We start from the raw sequence: 15,318 nt of genomic DNA on the forward strand, positions 1-15,318 counted from the left end.
TGTTGATACCAAACAATGACAACAGTTATGACATGGTTATCTATAGTATTCATATATACAGTGCTCAATCTGTTGCTTCCGAACCATCACTAGTTTGGTCATGGTTAACTATAATACTGATAAATACTATGCTCTGCCTGTTGTTATCGAACCATGATAACAGGTTGGGCATGGTTATCTATAGTATTTATATATATACCGTCCTCAAGCTGTTGTTACTGAACCATCAGTACAGTTGGAGTATGGATAACTATAGTAATGGTATTTACCATGCTCCGCTGAGGTAACAGAAACACAACAATGGTTGAAGCATGGTGAACATAGTAATGATATATACTATGCCCCAGCTGTTGTTATCTAACCAGGACAACAGTCGGAGCATAGCTATCTAAAATACTCATATATACCAGGTTCCAGCTACATGATGCTTTTGAAGTACAAAAATATGCGGAGCTTGTTATCCATAGTACTCACAGATACCATGGGTCAGCCGTAGCTATCGAAACATGACAACAGTTAGGGCAGGGTTACCTATAATACTGATACAAACAAGGAAGAATATCCAACAGGGAAAGCCATTTTCCAAAAAACGCAGCCTCAAACCATATATACTTGTCTGCACTTAAGTTACTGTTTCTTTCTAGTTTTGATAACAGTCGTGAATGTTTACATAGAGTAAGACTACTAATACAGAGCATGCTATATAGCTGTTTTATTTCAATGCACTATTGCCGTAAAAACGACTTATTAACATACTTCATGACTTGTGCGGCTTCTGGTCTGAAATTAGTGTTGAACTCTAACAATAATTTCTTTCCCTTCTATACAAAACTGTCCGAAGTGTCTTGTCGAATGAGGAAGAAGTTATATATTTAAAGTCGTCAATGGCATTTTTTGCTGCCTCAATAGACACAAATGAACCGTAATAAGAGTCATTCTTCATAGTGAATTCCTCATCCCATTCCATGATGTTAAATGAAAACAGAAAACAGGCTATAGTTATCTAAAAATAGACTTTTATTTGGGATGTCTATTTTTAGATGGCTATTTTTACATGATATTTGCACATGCGCATAATAATACCATGCGCGGCCTGTTGTCGTTATCCCTCTCAATGTTTGTCCCAAACATACTTTCAAAGGGTTTTCTTACAGATTTTGTTGGTATACTTTATTAAGTGAACATGACAATATATTGCCTGGAGTTTCATTTTCATAATTATGTTTTGAGTTATAGTACCTGGCTAGAACTTGATCCTAGGAAATATTGAGATAATCTTTTATTTTATATGGCCAATATCTCCACTGGATTAGATTGCCCGTCACAAATATCAAAGAAGTATAAAATATAATTTATTTTTATAGCTCTTTGCAAATATTAAACAACCATGAATCCATACCTAATACACTACGCGATTGGAATTCTCTACCACGCGAACTCATTCAGAGCTACAGAACCTCAGAAAAACCAGTGGATTTATTTATTAGTTGTATCAAAAAGTTGGACTAATTATAAGTTCCCAACACTTGACGCAGGCGCGGTGAGAAAATGTCGATGAGATGTATCACCGTAAAATATCAAGATCAAGACGGTCCAATTATTTTGACCAGTTTGAATCTTTTATCACATGTATCATTGTCAAGCATTTGCAAGGACATGTCATTTTACATTGAAATTGCACTTTGTTTTGAACAGAACTACTGAAAATTGTGGAATTAGTTAGTTTTTCTTCTCTAACCCTCAAGACTTCAAAGTAAAAAAAAAAAATATGTTTAGCAAGCTGATACTCACTTTTGCTCTTCCATTTTGCCATTTCTTTGGTTTCTTTCCTTTTTATCAATTGTGGTATTTTTCTGACAGTCCCACATGAATTCGATCGTTGTCCAATTATAATATACAGACAACAAATCTTGTACATGTGATACGCCAGATTTTTCAACATCTGGACAGCTTTGATACCGATAGTGAAGGCCATTTTTCGTAGGTGATTACTCCTAATGTTGAGCTTTAGGTGCCGTAATTTCTACTCAGATCCAGTTTCTTTACAACACTTATTATCTCTGCCAACTCATTCCAAAGATTATTGTCTGTAAACTTGTATATTTTTCCAATTTAATTTCACACAATTTACATTTATGCAGGCCGCCATTTTTCATGCGTCTACTGATCTAGATTAAAAACCTCTACCATACAGTTAAACTTTTATTTTTGGCAGCAGGAATTACGGACGGTCGGCGGGTAAAATGAAAATAAAAGTACTGAAAATGACTTTTATTTTTATTTTGTTTTGTCAAAAAATAGGGCCGGCGCTCCCGTAAACCAGAAAATTAAAAAATGCTGGCCTAACAATCTTTCAACTATTTCCCACTCTGAAGAAATTGTCAGCGAAAGAAGTAATAAATTTTGCCAAAACTTCAGTGTCCCTTTTTCCGTTCCCTTTATTACAGACGCGGTGCAAGCTGTCAATATCAACGATATCGTCGGTGTATGCGCCTAATACGACCGGAAATTCCGACATTGTTTGATCTGGTACACTATTCGGACTCGTCCTGTTACTACTAAGTAAGTAAGTTAAGTTATTTATTATAGTGACATGTGTAAACATTTTTACAAAACTAGGTGATACAAATACATACAAAATACAACCGGCCCAATGGGCCTATAAGTCACTTTTAAACATGCAAGTAATCATACAATGAATGTATAAGAAGTCAAAAACGAATACAACTATATATGATGTAGTAATAGCTCTGTCTTCAAAAATAAATATATAATAATAGTGATGTACTATGTTTGTTGAAACTTGGAATTGATCTATACGTAATAATATGATGCAAGTAATATTATCTCTACTGTTTTATCAACTTATATAGACTATGACGTCTGTACAAGTACACTTTGACAATGTACTTAGCAAGTGTGCGAGGTTTGTTCTTAATCAAATATATCTATTTTCCAGAATCAGTCTTTGAGTCGAAGTCAATTATTATAGCCTACTATTACTGGACTTCTAACTGTTCAACTCGTTACATTACCTCGTCGAATTCGGGTCCTTTCCTCATACGCTTTGGAAACGGGAGAAACAATAACCTTTGTAGCTTCCTTAATGGAGTCTTTTATAAAATTCTTTAGTTCATTTTTAGCGTATCTTTTACAATGTCGGTAATTGCCATCATTTCATGTTTTTTAATTTCAATTCCAGTTCACTTGGATAGATCTACAATAATTGACGTATTTGCACCTTCTCCGACTGATATTGAAAATAACGAAGCAGTGAATACAGTTAAGTAAAAGCATATGGATTTTTTTCTTAAAAGTATATAAATTGGTTACATTTGTGAATACCTAACATTTCAGTATACGTTTTGTTGTCACATGTTTTACAGGTAATGAAAATTACAAATCATTCAAATCTATGTAGATATTTTACGTAAAAAGATTCATTTTACGCAAAAAAAAGATAATCTGTTTTGAGCGAAATACTATGACTCGCTCCAGTCCCTATGGCCACCCACCCAATCGACCTTTTTTACACAACTATCGGTATAAAATGAATATACGACAATATCAATTAAAATTTACATAATATCGTTCTGTCGCGTTTCAGTAAGTTTGCGCACTGTTAATAAAAGGACTGAAAGAAAGACCTGTACATATGAATTTAATATAGAATCACATGCAGCACATAAGGAAACGTAGAAAAAAATCCATTAATTCTCACTATAAAATCAAAACACCCAAGCACATAATTTAAAGGTTAAATGTTATATCATAACGTCTGCGCTTTGTTGTTTAAAATATACCTGTAATTAAAGACGTTTTGGATGTAACCTGTGACTTATCTTTTTTTCTTAAGAGAAAATGCGATGAAATGTGGTGAAATTTTAAACTGATAGGAATTCGCTTTTAAGTACCATATAACCAAAGGCATAACATTAGCCAGTCTATTTAAAGTTTATTCCAAGAAAAGTCAGAAAGACTCTTACAACTTTTTATCAAAGAAATTACCCGAATGCCTCCATTTTTATACAAGATCCTAATAATAATAGAGTACCTGTCCTGCTTAGATAATGCGCAACATGCATAAGCTTATATAAGGAAGGAAAGTAAATGATATCCAATCAGATCATATGAGGGTAAACAGCCGGTCCCGTTTCACAAAACCGTTTACAACAGTCTTATTCTAAACGATTTAAAGCGTGATTTCTCTGCAATACTATCTTTGGAATTGTGTTATAAATACTTAAGGTAGCAGAAAAACAAACCGGCAACAGCCGTTGAAAGTTTGTTTTGAAAAGTAACAAAATATTAACTATTCTAAAATGCAAGAATAGTCCAAATTTTGTCCCGGTTAAATTCCAAATGATTAACACAGACTCCAAACTAAATTTAGCAGAGCCTCTTATTTTATTATTTTATTCAACTCGTTTAATAAATTCAATATGAAAAGGCACTCAACGAATATATACATACGCCACAGGCACAAGTCTGGGGGTTACATGAGACCCATCATGGAACATAGAAAGATTCGATCATGTAGTAAATACTAATTTTGTCTCAAATTTTCATATTGTATATTTATATGAAACTTGGACAAATAAAAATTCTAAAATTGATCTAAATGGATATAGATACACTCCTTTAGAAAGGTTCAGCATCGTCGCACAAAACAAGCGGCGACATAATTATCTATATAAAACAAGCGGTTAAACTAGTGAAAAAAGCCATTATGGTGTTGCATGCCGATGAAATTAACAAAAGACTTCTTTAAAATTGATAGTGACTGGTATATTGCAGTAACATACATACCACCAGATTGATCGCCAATGCATTTTTGTATTATATTGCAATAAAAAATAAGAAAGGCTTTCCAGCAATTCTTTTTCATGAATGGAGAAACAACATGAATACGAAAGAGGGGCAAAATGCCAAAAGAACATGGTTCTATCATTACCTTATCAGAAAAAAAAATATTTTTTTCTATATCAGTTAATTCAAGGAGATCCTGGCCCTGGGACTTTTACACTCCTAAGAATGATACTTGGTTGGTTCCTTTAACTTGTGAGCAAACTACTGGTATATAGATCTGTTAATTATTGATTTATTTTACAGTAACTATGACCTTATTGTTAAGCTATGTTTATTGTTATATGTATATATGTATGACGAGAAACTGTGTACAGTTTAAGTCAATAAAATATTCTTCTTCTTCTTCTTCTTCTTCTTTTCAAAGTTGTTCAAATTATTCCGGTCATCATCTGTCGCATAAGTAGGTCACAGGTAATTCTATCATACATAATTAATTACATGTTGTTTTACTATATATATTTGCAGAACAAGCATAGAAAACAACGCATCAGTGAAGTCATGGAGACCCAGAGAAATAGAAAACCCAAGACGAAAAAACAGCGAATTCATGGAGGTCGCGAAAATAGCGAAAATATTCATTTCGCGAAAACACCCGTTATACAGTATTTTGAAACATTCTGTATGAAGAACATGATAATGCATTGCACGATAGTACATGCTTATGTTGGAAGCACTATTTAATTCTCATACTTAGTTACTTGTTTATTGTTTATCTGAAGCTGCTACATGAGCTTAAAATAATCACAATTACCCTGAACAGGGAAAAATCCAGTCTGAATCGAATTTAACGATTTTGTTTGTAATTTAGAAGTTAATCTTATTATTGGCAAAAAGTCATCAGCGGATGTACCACTCATTACATAAAACTACTCAGAAAACTTTAATATTGGTGTCAAATAGTCCTGTAAAAAATAACATCTCAAATCTCATTGATAGGCAAAGTACTGAGATAATGATTATGATTTACTCGTTTTTTGTTATTGTTTTTTGTTTTACCCTGTAGAAGGACAACCATCCTATACATAAAGACATGCACATGATAAAGCTTTCTGACTGACTTTTCTGCTCTTTATAGAGAAAATCTATTTTGCTACCTCATTCATCATTTGTTAATTTTCCGTTGGCACTATCAGGACTGCGGGTGCTAACTCACATTTAAAAAACGCCAAAGATTGGGAATGAAAGTTTTAAAAAGTGTACCTTTTTGTTAGTGCTTATATAGCAAAAGAAAGTGCAAAGCTATAAAATATGTGGCATGGAAGTCCGTAGTTGTGTGGACCCTCTTAATTATATAGTTTTAGTTCCTGCAATATATCATAAAATCAAAGGAAGGACAACGACGTATCGAGAGAAATGCTCATTCTAGAGGTCTGTCAAGACCTCTCCATAGTGTTGGCTTTCAAACTAGGAGGAATTAGACTAATCTACTAATTTTACGGCGTTTGATTTCACTTTCTAGTGTTAATTACGGTGAGCCAGTCTAAAATGGCCCAATGCGCTTGCGCACAAGTAGGTTTTGAAATCCTCTAAGACGAAAATAATTGTTCGTTTAAAATAAAGAAATATAATGTAATACTATTGTTACAAATGTTGGAAACGGTTCAGTTATTAATTGCAATATATATATATATATATATATATATATATACACACACACACACACTATTTTTTGTCCGCAGTACTGATTCAAAGATATGCATATGCATTGAGTCACGTTAAGATATACGTCATTCAGTTAAATAAATTTATTGTGTAACTGGCGGTTCGTTAACTGCCCCGTTCGTTTTGGGCCAGGGAAGATCTGCCGGAATAAGAAGAGCTCTTCCGAGATGTTCGATTGTGCGTCTTCTGTTTTTAGAAGATCTTCTGTGTTTTCCATCCGATAGTAGGCAGAGGTAGTAGCAGAGATATTAATCACGTGATCAAAGCAAGGAAGAAATTCGACATATAAAACTTACAAACTGAGTAATCAACTAGAACAAATAAAATGTTTAGAATTTCTTTTTTAAATAGCACATTAACAATAAAAAGAAAAGAATGATATTTTTTTTTCACTTCCGGCAGACATCCGTTCGATTGGGATTTTCTTCCGAGCTTTTCTAAAGCTTATTCTCTTGGTCCCAAACGAACGGGGCAGTTGACAAACAAGCTTGTCAGGTGAGGTTCTTGCAAAAATGGTAAGATGCTAATTTGGCAGCTTTCATCAGGGCCAAGTTCGGACTTGGAGCCAAAGACTTCAGTGTACAATTATTGCAGTGGTAGCTTTTGAACATTTTTAAATGAAATACAGTAACTAGGAAATACTTGGGTCTACAGTCCTTGGATTGGCGGAGGTTGATCATATCCAGAAGATGACTTACTGATTTTGAGATCATTAGGTCGTGGTTACAGTGACCTGGACCAAGAAAACAGTTTCCAGACTATAACCCAAGAAAGCTTGGGCCGAGGATCTTTAAACTAGATACGAAGGTTGGCCATCACCAACAGAATGATGACCCCTAATAGGTCACAGTGATCTGAATCAGGGAAACTGTTTTTCGTACATAGCACACCCTATCATATAACCAGACATAGATTTTTTTTTATAGAAGCCTACTTGTAACTTGTATATTTCATGTTAGGAATGTACAGTACTGGAGAATGATGTTAATAACGTGGGATATTTCGATATTATTTATCGAATTTATTGAAAAAATTAACAAATATATTTGCTAGGGAAATATAATTTCAGTGCTCTTTGTAGACAATTTAAATCGCTTAAAAGAAAAATTACTCAAATGAACATCCAGAACGTAACAGAAAAGCGTCTGACATTAAAGGTAGACTGAGTCATTTTAAGTATAAGCTCTCAGTACAGATACTGGTTAGTATCTGTGCTTTATGATATATAATGAAGTATGCAGATATAATCGAACATCGTTTTACCTACATTTAAAAATCAAGTGATTCTTTACGAGAATACAGGAAGAATTAAGAATGAATTAAAAAGCTCTTGTGCGAGAAACTAGACGTGTTTTGCCTCGTTACATCCCTTTTTAAATGCACAGTGCAAAAAAGAGTGCTAACAGCCTTTGGTATGACATAGCAGAGGATCAAACCCACAACCTTCCGATGGTCTGGTGGTTTCGTGCTTGACTGTCAATCCAGAGGTCCGGGGTTCGAATCCCGAGATGCTCTCGTGTGTCTCTCACCTAAGAGGCCTGTGCGGGTTCTTCCAAGGAAAGACGGCTTCAAGTGTATCGGTGCTATACACCGGGCACGTTAAATAACCAGGCTGTCTATTCGCAAAGAGCTAGGCTAAGTTAACCGGACAAGCCTGTATCTAAAAGATCTCTCCCCCCTCCCCTCTCTCTCTCTCTCCCTCTAAGAGATGTTAAAATTTAGCTCGCTCGCTCGCTCGCTCGCTCTCTCTCTCTCTCTCTCTCTCTCTCTCTCTCTCTCTCTCTCTATCTGTTCTGTTGGCTTTGTCTCACTCTGTCCCTCTGGTCAGCTCGTTCTGTGTCTGTTTTTAGTAGAGGATGAATTTGGTGCCCTGAGTGGCTGCCTTTACGCTATGTTAAGAGCCTTTGAACGAGTTTATCATGAAAAAGGGCGCTATTTAAAGATGGTATAATAATAAAAATAATGATAATCAATTGAATAACTATACTCCTGTAGTTATATCTACTGATGTACGAGATTATGGACGTAACATAGATATAGGCTCTGATAACTCTAGCATGGATAATTATACCTCCCGACCCGACAGTCATGGAGGCTAAATGTATTACCTGTATAAAACCGAATTAAGTCAGCGTTTGAAGTTTTAATTAAACGTGTATACGTACATGTTTTGATTGAGTCTGCATTCTGTTATCCAAGACAAAATTATATACTCTTGACTTGTTGGACATTACAACCTTTACGAGTGCCTTTTGAAAGCGTGTGGCTGTGAGAACGTGCAGTATTCTTTGTGCTGATTCCGTGTACTAGTATTTGAGACTTTTAGTTAAAAAAGGCCATATTATAAATATAGGGCTAGTATATATATATACATATATATATAGTAGAGAGAATTAATTAATACGAACTAAATCACCACCACAATATACCAGACCAATTACGGCAAAGCGCCTAGCAGTACAAACGAACACGCACATGCCACAGCAAGTCCACTAACCCAATAAGATTAGTTTCGACACTGCTTTATATACGAGCCCGAATTGTACTACACATTCGTACTGGTTCAACATTTGCATATATATACTCAAATCTCTGTTTTCATGTCTCACAAATCAGTAGTGACTTTTTAGTCTTTATAACTGATTGGGACCAGAGAAGCTATATTTTCTCTCTCTGAAAGTTAACTGGATCTCGAGGATACATTGAATATATATAGATAATTTGTGTTAAGGGATATAATTATATTCAGAACAGTTGACTTTCCCATACGTGAGATCCGCTAGGATACAAGTTCGCATTATAAATTATTATATAGTAGAGAGAATTAATTAATACGAACTAAATCACTACCACAATATACCAGACCAATTACGGCAAAGCGCCTAGCAGTACAAACGAACATGCACATGCCACAGCAAGTCCACTAACCCAATAAGATTAGTTTCGATACTGCTTTATATACGAGCCCGAATTGTACTACACATTCGTACTGGTTCAACATTAGCATATATATACTCAAATCTCAAAAATATATATATATATATATATATATATATATATATATATATATATATATATATATATATATATATATATATATACTGTAGGGTGTTACATTGTTCACACAGTTTTAACGATATTTTTGGTCTACTACTGTGACTAATTTTTAACAGGGTTTTCATGAATTGCGGCTCTTTTCCGCAAGAAATCAGCTACATATATCACTCTAAAGGTCTCCGAGCATGATAGCAGATTTTTTAAAATTTTAAGGTATCTTTAATGATTCGAATCTTATGACCACAGTGCATTTTCGGACAAATTCACAAATTTAAAAGTGAAAAAGAATAAAGTTTACTACTTTTTTTACAGAGATAGAATATTCATACTACTTTAGATATCTTGAAAGTTTTATGAAAAATATTTCTTTTTTGGACGATAAAATGAAAACAAATCAAGATCGTTGATGATTTAAAAACTCCTGAATTCTGTAGAATGATCAACGAGATAGCGCTTATTTCGTCTTATCAAAAGTAGTGCTTATATAAAGAAAAGTTAAAAATAAAATATTATTAACACTGTGAAAAAAATGTTTAAGTATTGATCTTTACTTCACGGACTAAAAAATCAACAAAATTCTGCGAAATGATGTAAAATACTAAGATTTTTAAGGATTTTTCCAGGGTTAATATTACTTCAACACTCACTTTCCTTACAACACGTTTGTAAGGAGTAACATCGCCATCTTGACTAATCTGCATGTTTTGATCACTCCTTGCAAACATTTAAACGCAATCAAGACAACAAAACAAATTGCTAATCTTTTCAAAAAGGTAGGAGTCTCGAAAACAAACAAAATAACTGCTTAACATTCTAGCCAGTACAATGCACGTGTGGACCATAAACTTTTAAGTATCGTATTTAATTTGACCATTAACTGGTACAAAGTGACCATTCCCGTCAAAAATGACGGATAACGTCAGAATAACTGACCACTACGTTTGTGTACAAATTAACGTCACGTTCGCTCAATTAGTCAATTCACACAAACTACTATATAAGATGAAACTGTTGACACGCTGAGCAAAGGAAAAAGGGAAATATTACAATACATCAGTGAAAAAATAGCAATGGAACTTACATATTCGATAGGAAGTTGTTTTCTATATTTAACGATAATATCTGCTGGTAAGTACAATTATCTATTTAGTATTTGAAAAGTAGTGAATAAATCAAACCTTTTACACTTCTTCGGTAAATATAATGCTCAAAATATTTGTGAAATAGTGTTTGTGGTGAACTCTGTATTTGACACAAATTCATGTTAATATACATGTTAGCAATGTATCCTTGTAATTATTGTGTGAAAATAATGTGATTAAAAGAGCTCACATTATTTTAATACACTAATTTCTGAGACGTTTTGCAATGATGAACAAAATGTACATTCTACACGGATTTTAAGCAATTTTATATATAAAAAAACGTAGTGAACTAAGCAATAGGGTATTTCACACAGGTATGTCATCTTTATAAAATCACTCGAATAGAAAGTTAAAACATAGTTTCCCAATTAAATTTGTATTTATTATATTCTAAGAACCGAGAACGATAACGACGTATAGTTCTGCCACTCGGGACATTTTTGTTCAATGATACTGTTTTACTGTCATGTACTCTAGATTCCTACTATTTACAGAGCACATTTCTGTTACAGATCGTGAACAACTCGCTTTAGATTCCTATATATTTACATTCAGTACTAGCATTTTTATGAATAGCATTTTGTACAACATATATGATAACTATTTATTTACAATCACTAACTACCTTTGAGTGAATATGGAGGCCTCTCCATTTACTAGAACAATGTATATAGTAATCCAAAAGGGGCATTCATGGACGGGTGGTTAAGATAATGTCATCTTACCACCGTTGGTTCGAGATCTCGCTTGTGGTGTAGAAATCTAGAGAGTTAATTGGCTTACGGAAGGTCGGTGGTTCTATTCAGGTGCCCGCACGTGCATTAAAACAATGCCTGGAAAAGAACACGTGATCTTTTTCCACCGTCAAAAGCACGAAGGAGACCATATGGCCTTTAACTCTGTCAGTGTCACGTTTAACCCAGCAAAAAGTGTTCTAGAATACAAAGAAAGTCAAACTTGTAGGCAACATTTAGAGAGCCTAAAGGTGAACCTTCAATTTTACATTATTCACAGGTTAATAGAGACTGAAAACATTTCAGATGGAAAATGAAATTTAGTCATGGTTGCTTCTAGCACAACTTTTATTGGAACAGCTTCTCCTTTATGCACTGATGATAAAACAGTAGTCATGAATCGTACGTTCTCTCTCTATATGTACTTGGTAATTGTAATGGTAGATGAAATACGAAATAAATAATTAGTCGCTATGCCATCATTCAGATGCTGATGTGGCAAACACGTGCGGTACTCTGGCATAGATCTACATTCTTGTACCTAACATTTATTTTGCCATGCAGACCTTAATTCTTTCATTTATATTAAGAAAAAAATCCAGGACATTGCTCCCACTCCGTTTTATGCTTAAATTTGATTGTGTAATTCCATAATGAAGTGCAGGCCTATTCTATGGAAGACTATAAAGGTCATTTGAACTTCGAACTTTATCATTTAGAACCTGTGACTCAGAACTCCTGACTTAGGCCATAGAAGTAATGGATGTATCAAACACCAGTTGTACTAAAACTGTTCCGGTCAACAAACGCTACATAAATCACTTCAATGTAAAAAGAAAATGCAGATGTTTTCTTTGTTACAACTGTAATTATATTCATGTATTTCAGTTGTGTCACAGCCCCCACCTCCTGATATCCCAACAGCAGAGCAACCTGTACTTCTCGACTCTTCTATACCAAAGACAACACCTTCAAACGTTCCACTGGGAAGTTCCGGAAATGACGTCACAAAGTTACCACTGTGTTCAGATATGATATGCACACTTGAATTTATACCAGACCACTGCAGAGTTGCTCAAGTTCTTGAGCGAAATGGAAAGAAATGTACCAGTTGTTGGAAGTGGAAAGATTCTTGTAGAGATCAGTCAAACAAAATCAAGGATGTTTTACCTCCGGAGAGTAACTGCCCAAATCTAACATGTACTGGAAACATTCCACAGACATGTGCTCAAATAGAAACATACGAATATATGGGAAAGATTTGTGAAAAGTGTCCAGTACATAGGACCGGGTGTGTGCCTGATTTGATGCCTTCTCAAGGAGATACCCAATGTCCTGTAAAACCTTGTACTCTTCAGTTAATTCCCGATGAATGTCGGGAAATTCCAACATTCCAGCATGAAGGACTCACCTGTAAAGGTTGTCCCCGTTGGCGACAAGGCTGCAAAATAACTCCGTCTGATAAGGGTTCTCTAAAAGATTCTCTTGTACCTATAGTTTCTTGTCCATTGTTGGTCTGCGACTCTTACGTTCCAAAAGATTGCCAGGTAAAGAGGGAGTTTCAACATCGGGGTCGAACGTGCACACATTGTCCAAGCTGGAAAGAGGGCTGCCGGGAACAGGAAAGACTAAATGTCTTGAATTTTGCGGGAGGTAACCGTTTTGGAGGAACAGAGGTACCTTGTCCAAAATTTCCGTGCATAGATTACAATATTCCAGCTGAATGTAAAATTGATCAGCCATTTGAATTCAGAGGAAGAACTTGTTACAAATGTCCGGTGCGAAGTCCCGCATGTGCTACTAGTTTTCCGGGTAGAAATACTCCAAAACTGCCAACGTGTCCACTTATGAAATGTGAAAGGCGTGCTGATATTCCATCGAGTTGTTACCAGCGGGAATTTTTCAATTTTAGGGGAAATGTATGCGAGAAGTGTCCTTCTGTAATACCAGAATGTTTGTTGGTTCCACCGAGACCCAATATTCAGATTACTCCCGAAATCATAGGCAGAGTAGAAACCCCAGAAAAATCATGCCCTCTGTTAAAATGTGAAATGATGACCATTCCACAAGAATGCATAGAAACTCCAGTGTATCCACACGAGGGTAAAATGTGTCAAGGCTGCCCAAGACCACGAGAAGGATGTATGCCATCGCCTTCCGGTCAATTTGTGTCAAATTCTAATAGAGAGTTTCCCATAATTCCAGCAAGGAAGCCAGATACAAATTGTCCTATAAAAGCTTGTCCAATGATATACATTCCTCCAGAGTGCAAGGAAGACCAACCTTATCAGTACCAAGGAAAGACCTGTTATGATTGTCCAAAGCAAAAGAAGAGCTGTATAACTATCAATTCGCAGTCATCACAACAGCCAGGAAACCTGCAACAAATGTCATGTCCAATGTTTGGTTGTCCCTATATATTAATTCCTCCAGAATGTCGGGTAGAGCGACCTTTCCAGTACCAAGGTAAGACATGTTACATGTGCCCACAGTGGCGTGAAGGCTGTGTTCCCCTTCCACCAAAGCCAAATATAAACTATCCAACTGCTGGACCGCTTACAACAACAGAAAAGACTGTGCTAGAACCATCAGGACAGAACAAACCCGAAACATCATGCCCACTTGTGCCATGTACAAAAATATTAATACCTCCTGAATGTAGAGAAGAACAGCCATATGACTACAATGGCAAAGTTTGCTATAAATGTCCAAAATGGAAAGACGGGTGTCTCGGAAGAGGTAACCAGGCTGAATCTACAACAATTCCAAACACTTCAATAGACACTACAAAACTTTTGAAACCAAACAATTCGCCTTCAATTAGAGACTTAAAAGAGATCATTCCTGTGAGTGATATTATCAACACAGTGAATGCAGCTAACTGTCCTCCATTACGGTGTCCAGCCATGTTCATACCAATAACTTGCAGACAGGAGTCGATGTATCAGTATCAGGGTCGCACGTGCCAAGGGTGTCCAACATGGCGGCTGGGCTGCAATCCTATGTCTGGCACACCGATGAACATGAACGCAAATGGGTGAGTACTGCTCTTAACAGTTTTATTTCTTTGTTTCTTTATATATTTTAAAGGAAGAAATGTTAAGATTTACTTCTCCATAGATTAGTTTTAGAATGCTACTCACTGTTTGGTGCGTTTGTTGTTGTTTTTTAAATATATCAGTTGAAATATTTGAGAATTACAAGCTATGATTGTTTGCGATTGATAACCAGCGTGGATTGGATAACATACAGCTCGTGAACATTGCTAATGTTACCAAATCTTTAGATTATTTCGTTCTTAGGACCTCATTTTTAATTGAAAATTCATCCTCTGTCTTCCAGAATATTGTCGTTTAACCTGTTCAACGAGTTGTTCGCTTTCAACAGAAGATAGCCGTGGTCAGCATGCTGTGTTTTATAAAGTACTGGACAAGAAATCCACGTTTATGAGATTATTTTGATATTATAATAATTTGTACAAAATAAATATTTAATGAGAAATTAAAAGTGTGTCAATTTTTTCTTTTATTCTTTAGTATCTTATAAGCATTTTTCCCAGACGTTATATAAGCTTCATCTGTTAGTCGAATGAACCTTTTAAAATTTATTAATTGAGCCGTGCCATGAGAAAACCAACATAGTGGCTTTGCGACCAGCATGAATCCAGACCAGCCTGTGCATCCGCGCAGTCTGGTCAGGATCCATGCTGTTCGCTTTCAAAGCCTATTGCAATTAGAGAAACCGTTAGCGAACAGCATGGATCCTGACCAGACTGCGCGGATGCGCAGGCTGGTCTGGATCCATGCTGGTCGCAAAGCCACTATGTTGGTTTTCCCATGGCACGGCTCAAT

The 15,318-nt window shown here is 35.5% G+C and overlaps 1 protein-coding gene and 1 long non-coding RNA gene across 2 annotated transcripts; both read left to right on the forward strand.

The window, feature by feature from the left end:
- Window positions 1-2,328: 2,328 nt before the first annotated feature.
- Window positions 2,329-6,130, forward strand: LOC123537620 (uncharacterized). Its single transcript, XR_008368204.1, has 3 exons — window positions 2,329-2,562; window positions 3,203-3,282; window positions 5,335-6,130. It is a non-coding gene; the product is annotated as an uncharacterized LOC123537620 (long non-coding RNA).
- Window positions 6,131-12,215: 6,085 nt separating this feature from the next.
- On the forward strand, window positions 12,216-14,960 carry LOC123537124 (uncharacterized). Its single transcript, XM_045320692.2, has 2 exons — window positions 12,216-14,504; window positions 14,810-14,960. Exons 1-2 carry the CDS (start codon window positions 12,499-12,501, stop codon window positions 14,859-14,861), a joined length of 2,058 nt encoding a protein of 685 aa, XP_045176627.2. The 5' UTR covers window positions 12,216-12,498; the 3' UTR covers window positions 14,862-14,960.
- The last annotated feature ends 358 nt before the right edge of the window (window positions 14,961-15,318 follow it).

Source organism: Mercenaria mercenaria, chromosome 17 (assembly GCF_021730395.1).
Source record: "Mercenaria mercenaria strain notata chromosome 17, MADL_Memer_1, whole genome shotgun sequence".
NCBI lineage: Eukaryota > Metazoa > Mollusca > Bivalvia > Venerida > Veneridae > Mercenaria > Mercenaria mercenaria.

Coding starts and splice junctions, on each gene's coding strand:
- LOC123537124 (XM_045320692.2), top strand. CDS start 12,499: ATGATATGCACACTTGAATTTATACCAGACCACTGCAGAGTTGCTCAA. Junction 14,505..14,809: donor ATGAACATGAACGCAAATGG/GTGAGTACTGCT, acceptor TCTGTCTTCCAG/AATATTGTCGTTTAACCTGT.